The 19,166-nt window shown below is 39.1% G+C and overlaps 1 protein-coding gene across 3 annotated transcripts in view; it reads left to right on the top strand.

Moving 5' to 3' along the window:
- The first annotated feature begins 4,360 nt into the window (after positions 1-4,360).
- Positions 4,361-19,166, top strand: part of OMA1 (OMA1 zinc metallopeptidase) — a 34,087-nt gene continuing 19,281 nt past the window's right edge. Inside the window, exons 1-7 of one of the 3 annotated variants that reach the window (XM_034415190.3) lie at positions 4,361-4,519; positions 8,163-8,677; positions 9,706-9,934; positions 12,999-13,172; positions 13,280-13,387; positions 14,052-14,180; positions 18,283-18,357. In XM_034415190.3, coding sequence (XP_034271081.1) covers positions 8,187-8,677; positions 9,706-9,934; positions 12,999-13,172; positions 13,280-13,387; positions 14,052-14,180; positions 18,283-18,357 — 1,206 coding nt within the window. In that variant the 5' untranslated portion in view covers positions 4,361-4,519; positions 8,163-8,186. Of the gene's footprint in view, positions 5,156-8,162; positions 8,678-9,705; positions 9,935-12,998; positions 13,173-13,279; positions 13,388-14,051; positions 14,181-18,282; positions 18,358-19,166 lie in introns of all 3 variants that reach the window. The other 2 variants (XM_034415188.3, XM_034415189.3) reach the window with 2 other exon arrangements.

Below are 19,166 nucleotides of genomic sequence, written 5' to 3'. Positions count from 1 at the left end.
ATAAATTGCTCCTCAATTCCCTGTTCCTTAATAGGGTTGTTAATACTATTACAACCATAATCTTTCCCATGCAGGTACAATTAGCATTTTCAAAGCCTCCCCATTGATCTGCCTCAGGGTTTTGATAAATTTCTAAGTGCTGCAATTACCTCACTTTAATGCTGAAATTAATATAGAAATATTACAATGGCCTATTAGGGTAGTGAGATTCGACTTTTCCAGATTTTTTTTTTTTTTATATGGCTTGGTAGCATTAGCAAAATTCCTTATGCCACAGTTTTGTCTTGTTAAAATTGTGCACACTGGATAAGCTGACAAGGTCCTCATTTTGATTTTCATGAAGGCCTTGAGTCCCTGAAGGACGAATAGACTTGGAATCCTTTCCCAGCATACTTCACGACTCGAGGAAATAATTATAAGAAGCCACAAGGTGACTGCTAAATGAGAGAATGAAAATGGATTTGTAATCCTCCTTTGAGATGTTAGAGCTAAGTCCAGAAGAACTGGTGACATTTGCTTCTGTTATTTTTCAGGCAATTCTGCTTTGGCATCAGTGTCTGTGGGAACATATATGTGTGCGTGTATTAAAGTGTATGTGATTGTTATTATTACTGAGCAGAGGGTTGGACTGGAAGACCTCTAAGGTCCCTTTCAACTCTATTATTCTGTTATTGTGGGCTACTTTCAACAGCACTAAATAAAAAAAGCTACCTTAATTTCAATTCTTTAACTGAGTGAAAACTTCAATGTGCCAAAAAGTGGAATTTTTCTTTTAATGCATATGCCTCCCTTTCACTTCCCATCCCCTTTTTGTAGGTATAGTTACTCAATACAAAAATGTTAAAATCTCTTCACTACTTTCATTAAAAAGGCTCCTGGCAAAGGACTGAGAAACTTTCTTTTGAAATATAATTAAGAAATGAGGACTTGAGCTGTTCCCTTATGGAAAATAGTGATGGTTGAACATACTGCTGCCGTGAAAACTATATATTCTAGAGCAGGGATGGATAACTATGGCCCCCTTACAACCTGTGGACTTCAACTCCCAGAATTCATGAATTCCTGCTCTAGACACATTCGTGAAGCCACTAGCAATCCAGCCTGACTTGAAAACTTTATACATGCTGTAGCCATAGACCCCCTTTTGATCAGTGAAAGTCTTCAGAGTTAACTGGTTAGAACTTCCTGACACTTTGGTTTTCTTGAACCAAGTGTTCTCTGATATTTGAGTCTTCAGCACCCATCAGTCCCACTCAGCATAATCAATGGCAACAGATGGTGGAAGCCAGTGGTGGGATTCAAATTTTTTTACTACCGGTTCTGTGGGCGTGGCTTGGTGGGCATGGCAGGGGAAGGATACTGTAAAATCTCCGTTCCCACCCTACTCCAGGGGAAGGTTACTGCAAAATCCCCATTTCCTCCTGATCAGTTTGGACTCAGGAGGCAGAGAATAGATGAGGGCGGAGCCAGTCAGAGGCGGTATTTACCGGTTCTCCGAACTACTTGAAATTTCCGCTACCGGTTCTCCAGAACTGGTCAGAACCTGCTGAATACCACCTCTGGTGGGAGCCATATACCAGGCATGAGCAACTATGGCCCTTTCCGACCTGTGGTCTTCAAATCCCAGAATTCCCACACTGGCTTAGGAATTCTGGGAGTTGAAGTCAACAGGTCGGAAAGGGGCCATAGTTGCCTACCCCTGCCATATACCAAGACATTTAAAGAGGCAATTTACCAGCTTCTGCTTTATAAGGAAGTCATATGGTGTGCTTTTCTTTGGTGGCAACATTCCTTGCTTATTTTAAACACGAGGGAAAAAAATGATGTTACAGACTAAGGGAGTTGGGAGTCAAAATCCAATGTATTTGGAAGTTAGCATGTTAGGGATTCTCCAATCCATTAGAAGGTCTAAGAAAGTCAAATTCTGTAACTGTACGTATCCATTAGATCTATATATTCCCATCTCTCCTTCAGCTCAAGGCAGCAGTCAACAGTTTTTATTTATTAAACCACATGGTTAGACTAAATACCGAAAAGTTAAAAAAATGTATTACCCGGCCCATAAAAACCTACTCATGCCTGAATTAGAAACATCTGGGGAAACAATCAGATGCAAAACTTTCTAATTGTCATAGTGATGGTACAAAATTTAGCTACAATTGTGGGACTTCCAAGCATGGTCTTTTAGTAGGTAGGCCTCCATGACAGGGGTCTCAATAATTAGCACACATATTATCTTCTCTAATTTTTCCCCATAAAAATCATGTGAGATGATTGAGCCAGGAAATGGGGCTCCCCCTGGGGTGCACCCGGAGGCTCCAGCTGGTCCAGAACGCGGCCGCGTGGGGGATTATGGGGGCGACGAGGCGCTCCCATGTGACACCTCTCCTGCGCGAGCTGCACTGGCTCCCGGTGGTCTTCCGGGTGCGCTTCAAGGTGTTGGTGACCACCTTTAAAGCGCTCCATGGCTTAGGGCCGGGGTACTTACGAGACCGCCTTCTGCCACCAATAGCCTCCCACCGGCCAGTGTGCTCACACAGAGTGGGCCTCCTCACGGTGCCGTCCGCCAGACAATGTCGGCTGGCGACCCCCAGGGGGAGAGCCTTCTCTGTGGTGGCGCCCACCCTCTGGAACAACCTCCCCCCAGAGTTACGTACAATAACAGACCTCCGGATTTTTCGTCGGGCCCTGAAAACCCATTTATTTCAACTAGCTGGGCTGGCTTGAGTCAAATTTTAAACTGATTTTAAATTGGAATTGTTTTAATTACGGCCAAAAGATTTAATTATTTTAATCAGTTTTTAGATTTTGTATGTTTTGTATGTATGTCTTGTTTTTATTTTGGCTGTTCACCGCCCTGAGTCCTATATTGGAGAAGGGCGGTATAGAAATTTAAACAAATAAATAAATAAATAAATAAATACAACTACTGAAAGTTATTCAGTAAGTTTCGACGGCTCATGTCGTCGTATAAACCTGGACACCCTACACCTACACTAATCACTAGTTGGCTCACAGATCAGAGGACAGTTTCTGAGCTCCCATTTTCATCCTCTCTTTAAAATAAAGGTGCTGTTTCCTCATTAAAATTCAAGAACAGCCACTGCTTATAATGACTACTTACAATGTCTTTTGATCTAGCTGTCTATTTAAAGAAAAATGCACTAATAAATTTATAATTGTATGACTACACATGCCACATTTACATATAAAGTATTCATATTTGTATTTAGTAAAATTATCCTATAATTACCTATGTTATATTTGGCGACTAGCTTGGAATTGTAATATATAGGTTTGTCAATCAAGGGTGTTTCTTTAAAAAAAGCAAATCTAGGGTGCAAAATTATTTAAATCGCCAGATAATTTGATTTGATTGTAAGCCGCCCAGTTACCTTGAGTTAAGATGGGCAGCCTATACATTTTATAAATAAATAAATAATAAACCTCATTAGATATACTTCATATGCCCACAGGTGATGTAGGATCCCAGGTACATGAACAGATGATTCCAATTTTTATGGATATTTAATATTAGCAGGCTTCATTATAGGTTTCCTGATTTTACAAAAGTATAAACAGCTTCTCATGGGAAACAAGACTTTTTTTTTTTTTTTGCTATCCCAGCTATCACAACTCAAACAAAATGTAAGTGATGATTTTAGAAACTGGAGATTGAAGATTTTAAGCAGAAGGGGGAAAAAGCCACTTGTCTGATTAGAGGTCTTTTAATATACTTCTGAGGGGTGAGTTTTAAATGTTCTTCCAGATTCTATTCCTTTATTCATAATAACAAGTTTCCTAGATGTTGCCCGTTTTCATTTGTAAAGGCAAGAAGTTTAAAGAAAGTAATACAGTCCGGAAATACCGATCTTAAAGAAAAACAGCCTCTAGGCAACGTGCACATTATTTCTCACCTCTGGTTGTCATTTCTTACTTTACAAGGGCTCTTATACTTCTCTCAACTTGCACAACATTTGAGTTGGTTCTAATAAAGATTATCCAACTAGGGACTAGAGATTTAGAGAAGAAGAAAAAAACCCCCACGCACACAGAATCAATGTTTGGTTTGTATTTTTAATTTTGGGCCAAATTTATATATATTTTAATTGTTTTTAATATTTGTATTTCATGTTTTTTAATTCTGGCTGTACACCGCCCTGAGTCCTCAGGGAGAAGGGCGGTATATAAATTTAAAATAAAATAAAAATAAATAAAAGTTTTTATTTATTATTTCTCTTAAGCGCGCGGGTATACAGACACACAATGTGTCAGCCAGCCTGGAAAAACTTGCTTCTGAATGCCCAGTTTCAATCGAAATGCAACACACGATGTAAAGTTTTCTCATTCAAATCCAGTCAAATCCTAGTTATCTTGACGATTACCGGAACGAAACAAAAGATGCTTGTACTGTACGGCAATACTGTACCTATTGCTGTGGCGTAGGTGCAAACCCAGCACCACCCTCTCGATGTAGAAGCATTTGTAAATAAAATAAAAAAAATGCTGCAACAGCAAGGTAGGTCGGGTAATGATGGGCATTTCCAGGCAGCTCTGCCCTGGCAATAAACTAAGCAAGGAGGTGCAGTGACCAGCTCTGGCATGCCTATTGCCCAAGTAAAGTTTGCGGCCGTCCCTCCTTGGGTGCCACTTAGCCACCAGCGCGCGAGCCGAGAGGCTTTCCCTGCGACGCTCCGCCTTCAATCCCGGAAGGGAAGCGAATTGAGGGGCCGGCTTCGGCCTTGAGCGCAGCCAAAGCCCTTGAACGGGACGGACGGAGGGTGCGGCTTTGAGGCTCCGAGAAAACCGCCTTTTTTTTTTTTTGGTGGGGTCGAATGGGTTGTAAAGAAACCCGCCCTCGCGATTGCAAGCCCCTTTCTTTCCGCGCCCCCCTTTGAGCCCCTTCGCCCGCCTCTAAGTTCTCTCGGTTTCGGGGAAAGGCAGAACTTGAAGAAGGACGAGCTGTAAAACTTTCGGCCCTTCCTCCTCCTCCTCCGCCTGGGGCGTCTGGTCTCAGCCGTTTCCCCGGCCCGGATGGGTCCATTCCCACGTTGGTGGTAGGTGCCGAGTCTCTACGGGCGCCAGCGCTACCCGAATCCTTCTTTTCTCTCTCTCCCCTTTGCGTCTCTACGTCTCATAAAGCAGCTTTCTGCAAGTGAATCGCTCCTTAGCCTCTGTTGGATTACATGTCCCGTCATTCCCAGCAGTCCCTGTTTGGGATGGTGGGTGGCATAGTGAGCATCCCTGGAGGGAAATATGGATCAAGGCAGGCAAACATATTAGACCAGATTTGTTTTGTTTTGTTTTGTTTTGTTTTGTTTTGTTTTGTTTTATTTTATTTTATTTTATTTTATTTTATTTTATTTTATTTTATTTTATTATTTTATTTTATTTTATTTTATTTTATTTTATTTTATTTTATTTTATTTTATTTCGTCAAGCATGTATTTTATGACAGATACAAGTGTAAACATAATTATAAATACATGAAAAGGATACGAATAAAAGAAAACATTAGGACAGGGACGGTAGGCACGCTGGTGCGCTTATGCATGCAAAATGTGTTATTTTGCATGCATAAGTTATAAGTTATTCCAAAATGTTTTATTGCTACCATTATTATTATTATTTTTAATAGCAGAGAACATTACCGTAGTTCTGTGGAGTTCTTGATGCTCTCCGAGCTTGGTGGCTTTATTTATCTTATTTATTTATTAATTTTTTATGCTGCCCATCTCCCTTACAAAGGTGACTCTGGGTGGCTTTACAGCTTATAAAACAAGTAACAAATAGTTAAAAGATGAAAACAACACACAGTTAAAATAATATTAAGAGCTATAGTAAAATCGAACTAAGAGAGCCAGACTGGACGGGGACGAGGTCGTCTTATCTGCTCAGCCATCTCCAACAGTGAGCACCTCCCAGGTCAACTGGCAAAGCCAGATGTTTCATTACCTAACTAGGTAACATCAGTATTGTCCTGATGTTACCTAGGTGGATAATGAAATGTCTACAAGAAAACCACCAAGCTCAGAGTACCAAGGACCCCACAAATCAACACTGCTATGAATATTCTCATCTATTGGTAACATTAGTTCTGTATGATGTAAAAACAGACTGGAGGTTGTGGGGGTTTTTTTGCATGGACGTTGCAAGAAAGTTGAAGAACCAGAAGGGCAAGCGTACGTGGTATTTCCCCTATACAGTTTGGAAGTGCATGGTTTGGCTCTTTGGTTGCATAATCTGTGCTGGAGAATATGTGGGTGTTTGTTCTCCACACTGGGTTTGGAATCTCAAAATGCAGGTGTGCAAGTTCAGCGGGGTGATTCCTTTAATCATAGGCTCTCCCTGTTTTAAATACTGGCACCTTGTAGTCTAAAATACATGTTTGTATGCTTAGTGTTGAGAAGGGAGATAGAAATACGATAGGAGTACTTGTTTTTAATTCTCAGTTGGTTTAATGGGTGACTTACTACATTGGCATGGAGTCTCGATAAATGTACTATATGGTTTTTGCCTCCCAGAGACACTTTCCACATTTGGAAATAAGAAACTTGATCGGGCAGTGCCCAATGGTTATTTTGCTCGCTCTGCTAACCTTCCCATCATCTTTTGATGCTTTCATCAGGCTATATTTCCCCATGTTTCTCACTATTTTCCTTAGCTAAAGTGCATTTTGAATATTGCCTCCTTTCTTTTAATGAGGGGGAGTGTTCCTTGAATTATAGGCAGTCTTGCTACACTTTAATGATCTATATAACTAGTATCAGGGCATTGTAAGGGCTTCACGGAATATTACATCCATTATATTTACAGTTGTGTTAATGAGATAGTAAAATATCTCATTCCTGTAGGTGGTGAATAAATGTTGGAGTGGAGAAACTGTAACTTACATAGCAACGAGTTTAAGGTTCCTCTGACCAATTCAGTTGGTTATTATATTAAGCTAGAATGTCATTATCCATGATTTGTTAAGCCATCTATTATGCAGAAACTTACTACAGTAGTATGATTCATGCTGAATCAAAACCAAACCAACTGAGTTGTTTGACCTCAGGCTTAGCACAAAATACAAATCCATAAAAGATGTGAAATTAAGCTTGCTTGAAATCCCTAGTCTTTTATTTTCTTTCTGTCTCCTGTAACTTGTTGTCTATTTGCTGCCATCCACTTTCTCCTTCCCTTAAACTCTGCTCTAATTTCTCTTTCACTACTTCTTCACTCTTGCTTCCTGTTTCCAAAGTTCTGCTTTATTTCTTAACTGTTGCCATTTTTAATTGTGTTTAAAGGGATTCAGCAGTTTTGAAATACTGTACTAAAATAATGGAACTAAATCTAAAACTACAAAGGTTGGAATCTAGTTATGTCATACCATTGCATCCCCAGGAAGGGCAGGGATGCAGTTCTCCTTTCCCTTTAGTTGTTGCATGCTGTTAAAATCTGTTTTCTGTGTCTGTATGTGATGAATAACAAGGAGTGGTTCTACCACACAAGCAGGATTCTAGTCATGGCTGTGTTGAAAGTTATGAAAAGTTAACTCAGACAAGCTGGTGATTCAACATCATGGGTTTCCTTGTTTGGCCTTCATGGCTTTTTCTTGGTCCCTAGATCATGTTGGACCACAAATATACTTAACATGATCTATCCTAGAGCAACTTTTATGAATGAAAAATCCTAGGAAGCATATTGTCCATGTTTACATACTGGTTCCTAGGAATGAACCCTGAGTCTGGTCCTTCTCTTTTCATACTTCTTGTTTGGGACCATGTTAGTGTTTTATTTATATATTTGTTTAATTTGTATGGACACCCATCTCAGCAAGTGACTGATTTGTATTAAGCCTTGTATTAAGCTGTATGCCCAAATGGTGGAATTCTGGCTTAATGTTGACTTATAAAGAGTGTAGATTTGGCTTGTAAACTGTTAACTATTATTTGAAAGCTAATTAAAGATTAACTAGTGGGCTTTTTGTTTTTGACTTTATCAACAAAATTTATGAACCCTGGAATGATTGTCCAAGACCAGGCAGTTTTTTCATGTAGTACTCAGAGAGGGTCTATCAATCTTACATGAATTAATTGATTTGTTTTCCCTCTTTGTATCACATGCTTACAAATTCATTCTTTCTTTTGTAACATTACATTTTGATTATCTTCATTTAGATATCAAAACTCAACGACAGAAAGATGGCTTCCTTTGGTGGCTCAAGAAACTGTATTTTACTTCAATTGGCATCTTCAATTAATTGGGGAAAATGCAGTAATCCTTACAGATTTTCCAGTAAAGCTTTAAATGGAGCCCAGTATCAATTGACAAAGTGCCAAGCATGGAATAAAAAGAACAGCATTAGATTTTATTTGTGGAATGACAATTCCAGAATCTATGGAAACATCATGAATAGAACCCACAGATGGCCTCTGGATCCTAAAGACCTAGCAATATGTACAACCAGATGCAGCTATTTTAGAAAGCCTTGTATACTCACTCATCAAAAGTCAATGAGAAAATGTGTACTATTTGGAGCTACCATGTCTCAAAAATTACAAGACATTGCTACTCAGAATATCCAGACCTTCAGATGCTTTCATGGATCATCAATACTGAAAGCTGCTCCAGTTCCAATCTTACTGATGATCTTGAAACCAGTGCAAAAGCTTTTTGCTATCATCCTTGGGAGGTAACCAATCAACATTGTCCTGGTCAAAGAGAAAAAAAGTAGGAATAATTGTTTGTAAAGTTTGTGGTGTGTTTACAAAGGAGCAGTTCTGATAAAAGTTCATGGTATGCAAGAAAATAATCTTGAGTTTCTTGTAGCTCTTTTAAAGTTACTGAGTTAGCTCATCGTATGGTAGCATTTTGGTCTTGGGTGAAAAGCAGAAGAAAACAGCTCACTCACTGCTGCTTAGGATCAGTCAGTTGTTGGGTCTACATCAGTCACACATATCATCTTTATTGCTAAGAATTTGAGATATGAAATAAGTTCCCAGTTTGTTCTGTAGAATCCAACTTGGATTGCCAGAAGTTCCAGCCAGTTTCTTCACTTGGGTTTATAGGAGCTTTTGTCTGTTAAGTTCTCATGCATGAATATGGTGTGTCATTGGTTAGTTTGGAGAAAAATACATAGAAATACTAAATGTACATCCTAAATATTTAAAATTCCAACCAGTTTGTGATTTAAATATAGATTATTCTTCTACTTTTGATAATTGGTATATTTTGCAGACTCTACATCTTGAATTAAACCATAGTGCAGTTTGTTTAACTGACTCAAGGTCCAGTGCAAATCTTAAATTGTTTATTTAGTTTGATATGTTTAAACCAAAATAAATACTTAATTTACTAGTGCAAAGTTACACAAGAACATGTTTCTTGATATAAGTAGTTGGTGGCTAAATGCATTTGAATCTTTTATTACAAATAATATCTTTAAAGTATGATAAAATAAACATATATTATTTTATAGAGACTCAGTGATTTTACCAATTTGTAAAGCTTGCTTTGCAGTCCTTAGGTGGAACTGGCAGGATATTGATTTATTGTGCTAGCTAGAGTAAAAAAACAATTGCACTTTATTTGTTTTTCTTTGACTTCATAACAGCCAAATTAGTTGTGAATCTCTCATCTGGATATAATCTGTACCCAAGATTATATATTTTAGCAATCTGGGGGCAGTTGTTTGAAAATTATAATATTTGTGTCTTCTAGGAGTATAAGAAAATGGTGGCATGCACTTCCTCCAAACAAGAAGGAGTTATTTAAAGAAGCTCTGAGAAGAAATAAATGGAAGATAACCCTTGGAATTTCTAGTTTAGGAGTTGTATTTATTCTTTTTTATTTTACGCATTTGGAGGAGACACCAATAACTGGACGCACACGGCTTGTAGTATTTCACAAGGATCAGTTTTCAGAAATGACGGAAATTGAGTATAACATGGTAGGTAATTACTAAGGTAAACAGAACCTTTGTTTCTTGTTCCTTTAGAATGGCCTTTTTTCTCAAAGTGCTATAATATATGAAGTACAATGAGTTCATCCATTTATTATGGTATTGGGTAATTCTGGTAGGTGTTGACTTAGTGCTTTGGTTTTAACTGTTACAATTTATAATCCCACAGACATAGTTATATTATGTCTGTGGGATTAGCATGGGAAGCTGATTGGCGGTTAGATCTGCCTCCCGGAATACCGCCTATTAGTTCCAGGCTGCGGGGATCACCACTTGCCATCGCCGCCATCGCCGCCCATCACCACTGCCGCCCATCACCACTGCCGGCCATCACTGCCTCCGCGCCCCCCCATTTTCAGCCTCCATGTATCCTGTTTTTGGCCTCCTCATGCCCCATTTTCAGCCTGTTCCGCCTATCCCCACCACCTGGAATAGGCCAAAAATGGGGTGTGCGGAGGCTGAAAACGGGATGCACAGAGGCCAAAAATGGGGTGCATGGAGGCGGCAATAGGTGGCAGCAGCGATGGCAATCCCTGCAGCCTAGAGCAGCTGATAAGTTGTATTCCAGGAGGCAGATCCAACTGCCAATCAGCTGCTCATGCTAAATCAGGCTGTGCTGAAGCTGACCTGGCTGTTTGCTGGAAGGAGGCAAATTGCTGGGGGGCAGAAGCTGGAAGGTGGGGGCCGATGGGTGGGCGGGGCTTTGGCAACATTCACTCTATAAGACGCACAACATTTCCACCCACTTTTTTTGGGGGGGGGAAGTGCGTCTTATACACCAAAAAATACGGTATTTATTAACTTGTTTCTAGCCCTGTTATACGTTGCCCAGAATTGCTTGTTAGTGAGTTGGGCAGTTAAATAAATAAAAATAAGTTAAGTATCTGCAAAAAATATGTTTAGACCTCTGCGAATCAGCTCTGGTTTAATTTTGATGGTGATTCCAAGAGGTTGTATGATTCAGGTTTGTGGTTTGTTAGTGAACTTTCTTGATTTCAGCTGCCTTAAGATTCTTCTTGAAAAAGTTCATCATAAGCTATAAAGCACTGGTTTTTTTTTTTAATAGAATACTGTGAAAATATCAGGATTTGAACAGACTTTGTTTTGTAACCTTGACATTTTAAAATATGCTCCTTGTACCTGTTTTGAGGCAGAGATAGCAAAGATACCAGAAAGACAGCATAGCAGCTGCCACATTCTCCAGCAAAGGGTCTACTTTACTCTGAACCAATGCAGAAATCATCCTGCACAGAAACTGTGTGTGTGTGTGGTGGTGGTGGGGGGGAGAGCTCTTGATTTTTCCACTTGCTTTTCTGGGACGTCCAGCTTAATATAAGATTCGCTCCTGATTTGGTCTTGTGGGTGGGTGTTTTGCTCTCTCTGATCACTGGGTTTTCAAAATGCCAGGGAAGTTGGTGTGGCTGTTTGACAAGTTTAAGCCACTCCTAGGGAAGATTTCCTCATCTTTGGCTTCAGTAGAATGTCAGACTGGGTAGGGCATATTGATAGAGTTTGGCCTTCCCTAAGAAGCAAGGCTTAATAGAATAACCACTGACTTTGAGTCATGAAATTGTAGTTTTGCTGCCTCTGATTACTAAGCTTCATAAGATGCTAGGAGCATTGGCAAGGTTGGTTCCTACAATTTCTAGCTAAACTTGGTTATGTTAGGATTGTGGCTTGCCTCATATGTTAAGTGTTTAGCTCTTTGGAACTGTTGCCTCTGGATCACAGTACAACAGTGAAATACAATGCCATAGAGATACGCAGGGCAGGAGAAAAAGTAACCCTGGTAATTTTGTCTCCGTCTGTTCATTTACCTTGGCTTACACTCAATTATTGTCCAGAAGCTTACATTTGCCTGACCAAAAATAATTTAAAAATAAGGTTTGATCCAAGCAAGTACTGGATAGGTCAAAATGCTGAAAGCTGAATTGAGCTTCCTGTTGTAGAAGCACAGCTTCTTGCTGTTTGGGGAGAAATTGTTACATGATACCCTTGAGGCAAGACACCATTTTTATGTGCTGCAGAAGTCAAAGGCTACGGGAGGTCGTTGGAAGAAAATTATTATTTGCAGCAAGAATTCTCCCTTCTTCTGCTTATCTGTCTTGGTTCCCCTGCAGGATTTGAGTGGCATTTATCTGCATATATGATGACTGCCTTCTGTGTGGTGAAGGCTTCAATTGGTAATAGAAGTGGAAGGAAGAGAAAATGAAGAGAATGAGAGGAACAAAGAATATTTAAAGCATCAAAGGAGAAGCTACTTTATAAAGGCACTTGAATGCAACTGTGGTTTCTGATTTTTAACGTTTCCTAACAGAGTTTTATAATGAGAACCATTGCTCCACCTTCATTATTAAGCCAATTCAGTGGATCAATTAGCTTGGCACCCTCTTTGGTACATAACAGTTCAGGGTGTTAAACAGACAGTTTTTTTTCACCTGTGCTGCTTGTGATTAATTTGAAATATAGGAGAAGGGTATGGAGCTGAATCGTAGCTACTATAAGAGTGTATTTCCTTTTGATTTTAAAGATTGTTCATACTGGTATGTTACATTTGGTGGAGAGTGTGGGGAAAGGGCCATGGTGTGTCTAAGTGATGTAAACAGCATTGCAGTCTCATTAAGCAAGTCCTACCCCTTATCTGATGTGTTGTGATGAAAGCTCTAAGAGCGAGTAAACCTGGGGTATCCAATCTTGGCAACTTTAAGACTTATGGAGTTCAATGCTGGCTGGGGAATTCTGGAAGTTGAATTCACAAGTCTTAAAGTTACCAAGGTTGCATATTTCTGATGTGGACACTACTGTGTAAGCTTTACTTTCTTTTACCAAAGTTAAAAAAAATACTTCCCCATAAAAGCACTTTATCTCAAGCAGACTGTGGCATGATGGATAGTATTTTTCTTCTGAATAATATTATCTTGTGTGTTTATTAAGTCTCCTTCATATATATTCATATCTATGTTGCAGTTTGAGTCATTTGGGACAATTAATGTACTGTGCTTTTTTCCCCCTCCTCTTTTTCCCCACCCACCTTATTTTTTAAATATTTCAGTGGATGCTACAATTTCAGAATAAAATGTTGCCAGAAAAAGACCCTCGTTACCAGGTGGTCAAGAAAGTTGTCACTCATTTAACTGAAAGCAACAAGGACATTCCAGAATTCTCTGAATTTACCTGGACTATCCATGTGGTAGAAGAGCCTAACATTAATGCTTTTGTACTTCCAGTAAGTAATAACTGAAAAGAAATGATGATGCATAATTAAAAGAGAGAAAGAGAAAAGAAAATACCTAATGGCTTGTCTAAATGTTTATTTTATCCTTTTGCCTACAGAATGGACAAGTGTTTGTTTTCACTGGTTTGCTAAGTGCCGTGTCAGATATCAATCAGCTTTCATTCATTTTGGGACATGAAATTGCTCATGTTATTCTGGGACATGCTGTAAGTTTTGTTTAGTTGTTTTTTTAGAAAAGAAATGTTAACCTAAAAATTGTTCCATCAGGATAAATGTAACTGCCATAGTTGAGATTGCCATATTTTCTGCAGTGAAATGGGGTAGACTGATAACTTTGCACTAAGAAACTGGGTTAGTCTTAAACACTTACCGTAGTTCACAATAGACAAGGTGCAAAATGTTTCAAGGTTAAAAGTTAAAACATTTACTTTTGAGTTTGAAGCCATTCTTAAAAGTGAATTATAGGTAATAGGGCTCCTAGGGAGAATATGAGAAGAGATCAAGTGTCTTCCTACTTGGTAAGCTTTCGGAATGCATTTGAGTGGCCACTGTGACATCAAATGTTTGTGTTAGACAGTCTATAGGCCTGATTCAGCAGAGATTTTCTTACGTTCTTAAACTAATTGCCAGATGGTTGGTGCATGTTTTTCCCCATCATTTTAACAAGCATAGATAAGCTGAGCCTTCTGCTACATCTTTGGTTTTTCTTTAGGTAATTTAATTGTATCTTTTGGGCTGTCATTGTTAATGAGGGAAAAATACTTTAAACATTGTCCTTATAGTTTTATTTCAGGACTAAAATATAGGAAAAACCGAACGATGAGAGACAAATGAAAACAATATCTTTATTTTTTCCCCCTTCGTTTCAAGGCAGAAAAGGCAAGTCTGATGCACTTCCTGGACTTCTTCTCTCTTATTCTGCTCACCATGATTTGGGCTGTTTGTCCTCGAGACAGTTTAGCTATAATAGGCCAGTGGATCCAGAGCAGGTTTCAAGAGGTAAGTTAACTGAGTCCCACACTGTATCTTACATTTCAGTTTGACTAATTCCCAGATTAGTTTGAAATCACTTCTGTCTCAAAGGTGCCAGATCCTGTTGGAAACAAGATGCTGCGAACAATAGATTCAAATGTGATCCAGAGGGCTATTGCTTTTCAGAATGCTGGGCGAAACTATAGATTAGCTTCAGTGAATAAGCTGATACTGCAAATCTCATGACTTTTCTCCGTAGGCTGATGTGAAGAATGTGATCTCCCTGATTAAAAATTAATGAGTACGGATACTAAACAGGATCTTATCTGTGACCTATTTCTTTTTTATTAGATTGGTCGTATTTTGATCCATAGTGGATCATGAGATTTTCTTTAATCTGATACGTAACAATCCTCAGCCTCAAATGCTGTCCCTGTCACCTTTGTTTCACCCACACTTGTTCATTCTTTTGACATTATGGCAAAGAACTAGTCTGTCTGGGAATCCTGTCGTCTGATAATTGGTAGCATACCTCACTAGATTACTTAGTATTTGTTTATTTGTATCCCAATTTTATTGTTTTTGCAAATAATTCAAGGCAGTAAACATATCCAGCATTCTTTCCTCCTCCTATATTCCTGACAACAACAGTCCTGTGAGGTGGGTTGGATTGAGAGAGAGTGATTGGGCCAAAGTCATCCTGCTAGCTAGCTTTCATGGCTAAGGCAGGACTAGAATTTACAATCTCCTGATTTTTAACCTGGACTCTTAACCACTAGACCAAACTGGCTCTCTTCTTTGAAGCAGAAAAAGAGGGTGAAAATCTGGGTGCATCTTATACTCCGAATGTAGCCCCGCCCAGCTTCTCAAATGGAGGTTTCAGAGGCTGAAAAAAGCATCAGAAAAGAAGCTTCAGAAAAGAAGCCCCCAAACAGAACTTCAAAGGCTTTTTTTCTGAAGCTGTTTCAGAAGTTTCAGAGGCAGGAAAAAAAGGAAGGCACAGAGCTCGCAACCAAGGAACCTATTGCTAAAATTCACCTCTGGGAACAGCTGATTGGAGGTATTCTGGGAGGCCGATCCACCTGCCAATCAGCTTTTTTCTTATTTTCCTCCCCAAAAACTAAGGTGTGTCTTATACTCCGGTGCGTCTTATACTCTGAAAAATACGGTATGTATGTATGTATGTATGTATGTATATATGTATGTATATAGGTATGTATGTAGGTATGTATGTATATGTACCCTGTTTCCCCCTAAATAAGACATCCCCTGATAATAAGCCCAATCGGGCTTTTGAGCGCATGGCAATAAGGCCAAGTGCTTGTTTCAGGGTTCAAGAAAATATAAGATAGGGTCTTTTTTTCGGGGAAACATGGTATACATATACGTATACATATATATATATTTATGTAATATTCTGTTATTTTCTTTGCAAATTCTCTGAAACAAGAACAGGTGGTTTTTTTAAAACTTTGTTCCAGCAGCTGCATATATTCTACCAAGTGATGTAAGGCTTTTCTAGAATCAATAATTTAAATTCAGTTGTAGCATTCCTCGTTGGTGGTGGTATTAACTATTGGAACAATGGTGTGCAGTTTGTGGTTGAGCTGTCTTCTTCTATTTATGTCATTCCTTTAACCTGATCACCCAGAAATAATCCAGAACTTGGCTTCTCGTGGTTGAATGCCGCAAAGCTCATTCATCTGGAACAAAGAAGAGAATAAATGCCCTTATTCTTCTGTAAAACTTCTTATTACACTTGTTCTTCCTGCCAGTCAGGAATAAAATCAGAGAAGTAGGAAAAGGCAGTTCAGTTGCCTAGCCTAAATCAGCTGAAGGAACTGTCAGAGTGATCAATGGTACTTCAGCACTGAGCTTTCTTTATAGTTCAAAAGATGCCAAGCCCAGTTCTTTGCTTCATGTTATATCTGGCAGCTTCCTTCTCTTCATGTTGCAGAAAGGGAAAAATTGGCAGTAGCATATTTTGTTTTTTTCTAAAAGGCAGTACCAGGGAAATCTCTAGGGTGAGGCTTGGTTTTTCCTAGTTTCTAAAGGTATCTGGATGAATGTGCTGTTCTTACCCTTAATAAAAGTTTCCTGTTCGTAGTACTAAGAGATTGAATATTGCTCACTGGGGAATTCTGGGAGTAAAGTCTGTGCATCTTAAAATTGCTGAGGTTGAGAAACTCCGTCTTAGATTTATAGCAACAAAATACTGTGGTTTTGTGTGACTTTCACATTGTAGTTGATTCATTTCTAGTTGAAAAGAATGATTTTAGAATCTTCTTTTCTTTTTGCATTTCCTATGCCCTTAAAGATCTTTTGAGATTTATGGATTCGTTTATTAACTCCGGTTTATATGCCACACTGGTTGAAGACTCTGAGCTACTTACGAAATCAATATATACAGTTAGTAGGGTTAAAAGACAATATAGAACCAGGGACGAAAAGCAACTAATAAAAATAACTGACCACAGAATTATACAGTTCATATTCAGGTCATCTTGCCTTGATATTGCTTTGTAGCATCTTATTACTGTTTTCTATGTTGTAGTAGATTTTTTTTTACTTTTCTATTTTAAATGGTGTAAATGTATTTTAATGGGGTTTTTTTTAATTTCCAATGAGTATAATAGTATATAAGTATATAAATCAGTGTTGGCGAACCTTTTCGGCACTGAGTGCTGAAATGGGAGCGCACATGTACATGGGGGGGGGGAGCCCCAGAAACCGGAAGGGCAGTACCCCGGTACACGTGTGTGCCAGGAAGCTGAGCTTCCGGCATGCGGATGCAATCCGGTCATCTGGTTTTCTGGTTTCTGGCACGCATGCGCGCACGAAGACCAGCTGGCCAGTGTGCATGCATGTGCCGGAAACTGGAAGCTCAGCTTCCCAGCGTGCGCATACGTGCCTGGGAGCTGCTCTTCCTGTTTCCGGGGCACGCTCTCGTGCGAAGTCAGTAGTGTGCAGCAAAGAAAAATGGCAACATTTAGCACTTCCTCTGTTTCCAGCAATGCTTCTGTTCCCCATTGAGAATCTTTTTAGTACTGGACATGCTCTACATGCAGCTGGTTTTAAAGACTACCTGAAAGCTACAGTTAGTGCACAAGGCAGTGGATTAGATGCTTATTGGCCATTGTTCATGAAATCATATTACATCTGTCCTGCATCCTTATTACCATCTGATTTAAAGTGTTGGCTTTCATCTATGTTGCTCTTTAAAGCTTGGCTCTAAGTTACTTGCAGAACCTCTGGAATTCCCAACATTGGAATTAGCTTGACTGATCCTATTGGCTTTTCCCTGTTTTGGGGAGGTTGAGAGGCCAAAGCCCATATATATAGTGTTTTAATTTGGGATATTTATTTATATTCCATCTTTATTATTTTTTCAAATAACTCAAGACAGTGAACATATCCAACACACCTTCCTCCTCCTATTTTCCTCACAACAACCCTGTGAGGTGGGATGGGCTAAGAGGGAGTGACTGCCCCAAAGTCGCCCAGTTGGCTTTCATGACTAAGGTGGAATTTGAACTCACAACTTCCTACTTTCTATCCTGGTGCCTTAACCACTAGACCAGGGGTGTCAAACTGGCGGCCCGCAGGCCGGATGCGTCACAGACAGGCCACGCCCACCCCAGCTCTGTGAATGGGAAAAATGTCACAAAACGTCACATGATGGCAATGTGATGCCACAAGTTTGACACCCATGCACTAAACCAAATGTAAACTGCCAAAGAGTCTGTTTGGATTTCAGTGGGTTATATTTCAATAAACAAATAATAAATCTATACCCTTGAGGTAGGTAGTCTTATAAAGTAAGAATTGTAGAGGGTTGGAAAAAGTAAGCCATGTCTTTTCCAAATCTCATAAATTTAAGAAAAGAAGCTCCTGGCTTAAAGAGGTGCCGATGGGCCCACCCTGCTCACTATATGTACTCTGAAACATTTTTTCCCTTTTTTAATTCTACTCACGAATCATCTCTACTGATATTACTAAAAAAAAGGCACCCTTGCATTTAGCAGAAACAGTGCTGGTAATTTTCAGGTAGTTTTCGATAAGAAACTGGTTTATTTCAGAAAGTAGCAAGTATAAACACTGGGTTATTTTTCTTCTTCTTTAATTCTAGGTACTTTTTGATATGCCATACAACCGGACTTTAGAAGCTGAAGCTGACAAGGTTGGACTTCGGTTTTCTGCTAAGGTAAGAATTGCCTTTCTTCAAATCATGTTAAGAGTTTCAGTTGAATTAATTCTCAGTAGATGGTGTTGCTGAGCTTCCCCCTCTAGTCATAATGTCTTTAATTTTAGTTTTGGGATTATTTTCTTCCACTAACTTTGCATTCATTCTTAATACATGTATGTATATACACTTATAGTCTATATGTGACATGCATATCATTATATATCATCACTGCCACCTAGTGATAATAAAAATATGTATGAGGTTTTTAGAATATTTTTAGACCTGCTTGGAGTGCTAAATACAGCATTATATTTAAATAGTGTTGCTAAAGTTCTAGCGCATGTTAATTAAGAACAATATCAGTAACTTTCCTTTACATTTATGGGCCAGAATTCTTTAAATTCCTTTCCAGGATTTTATTATTTATACAATGATGAATCAATTTAAATGGTTTCTATAGAAAAATCACACTGTTACGACTTTATAATGATAATATTCATTCCTTTCAAAAAAGGGAAGATGGGTAAGTAAAGTAGCCTTTTATTTGATCAGCGACCAGCACAAGGAAAAATGGGAAGAATCAGTGAAACCCAAATAACTACCTTCTTTCAACCCATAACATTCAACCTATAAAATTAATTAAAAGATGGAACATAACCCATCCCTACACACTAGAGGTGGGTTTCAGCAGGTTCTGACCAGTTCTGGAGAACCGGTAGCGGAAATGTTGAGTTGTTCTGAGAACCGGTAGTAAAAATTCTGACTGGCCCCACCCCCATCTATTCTCTGCCTCCCAACTCCCAGCTGATCGGGAAGAAATGGGGATT

This window comes from Pantherophis guttatus, chromosome 3 (assembly GCF_059756535.1).
Source record: "Pantherophis guttatus breed Tessera chromosome 3, ASM5975653v1, whole genome shotgun sequence".
In the NCBI taxonomy this organism is placed as follows: domain Eukaryota; kingdom Metazoa; phylum Chordata; class Lepidosauria; order Squamata; family Colubridae; genus Pantherophis; species Pantherophis guttatus.
Note: the sequence above shows the minus strand (reverse complement) of the source record. Positions and strands in the feature narration are given on the sequence as shown.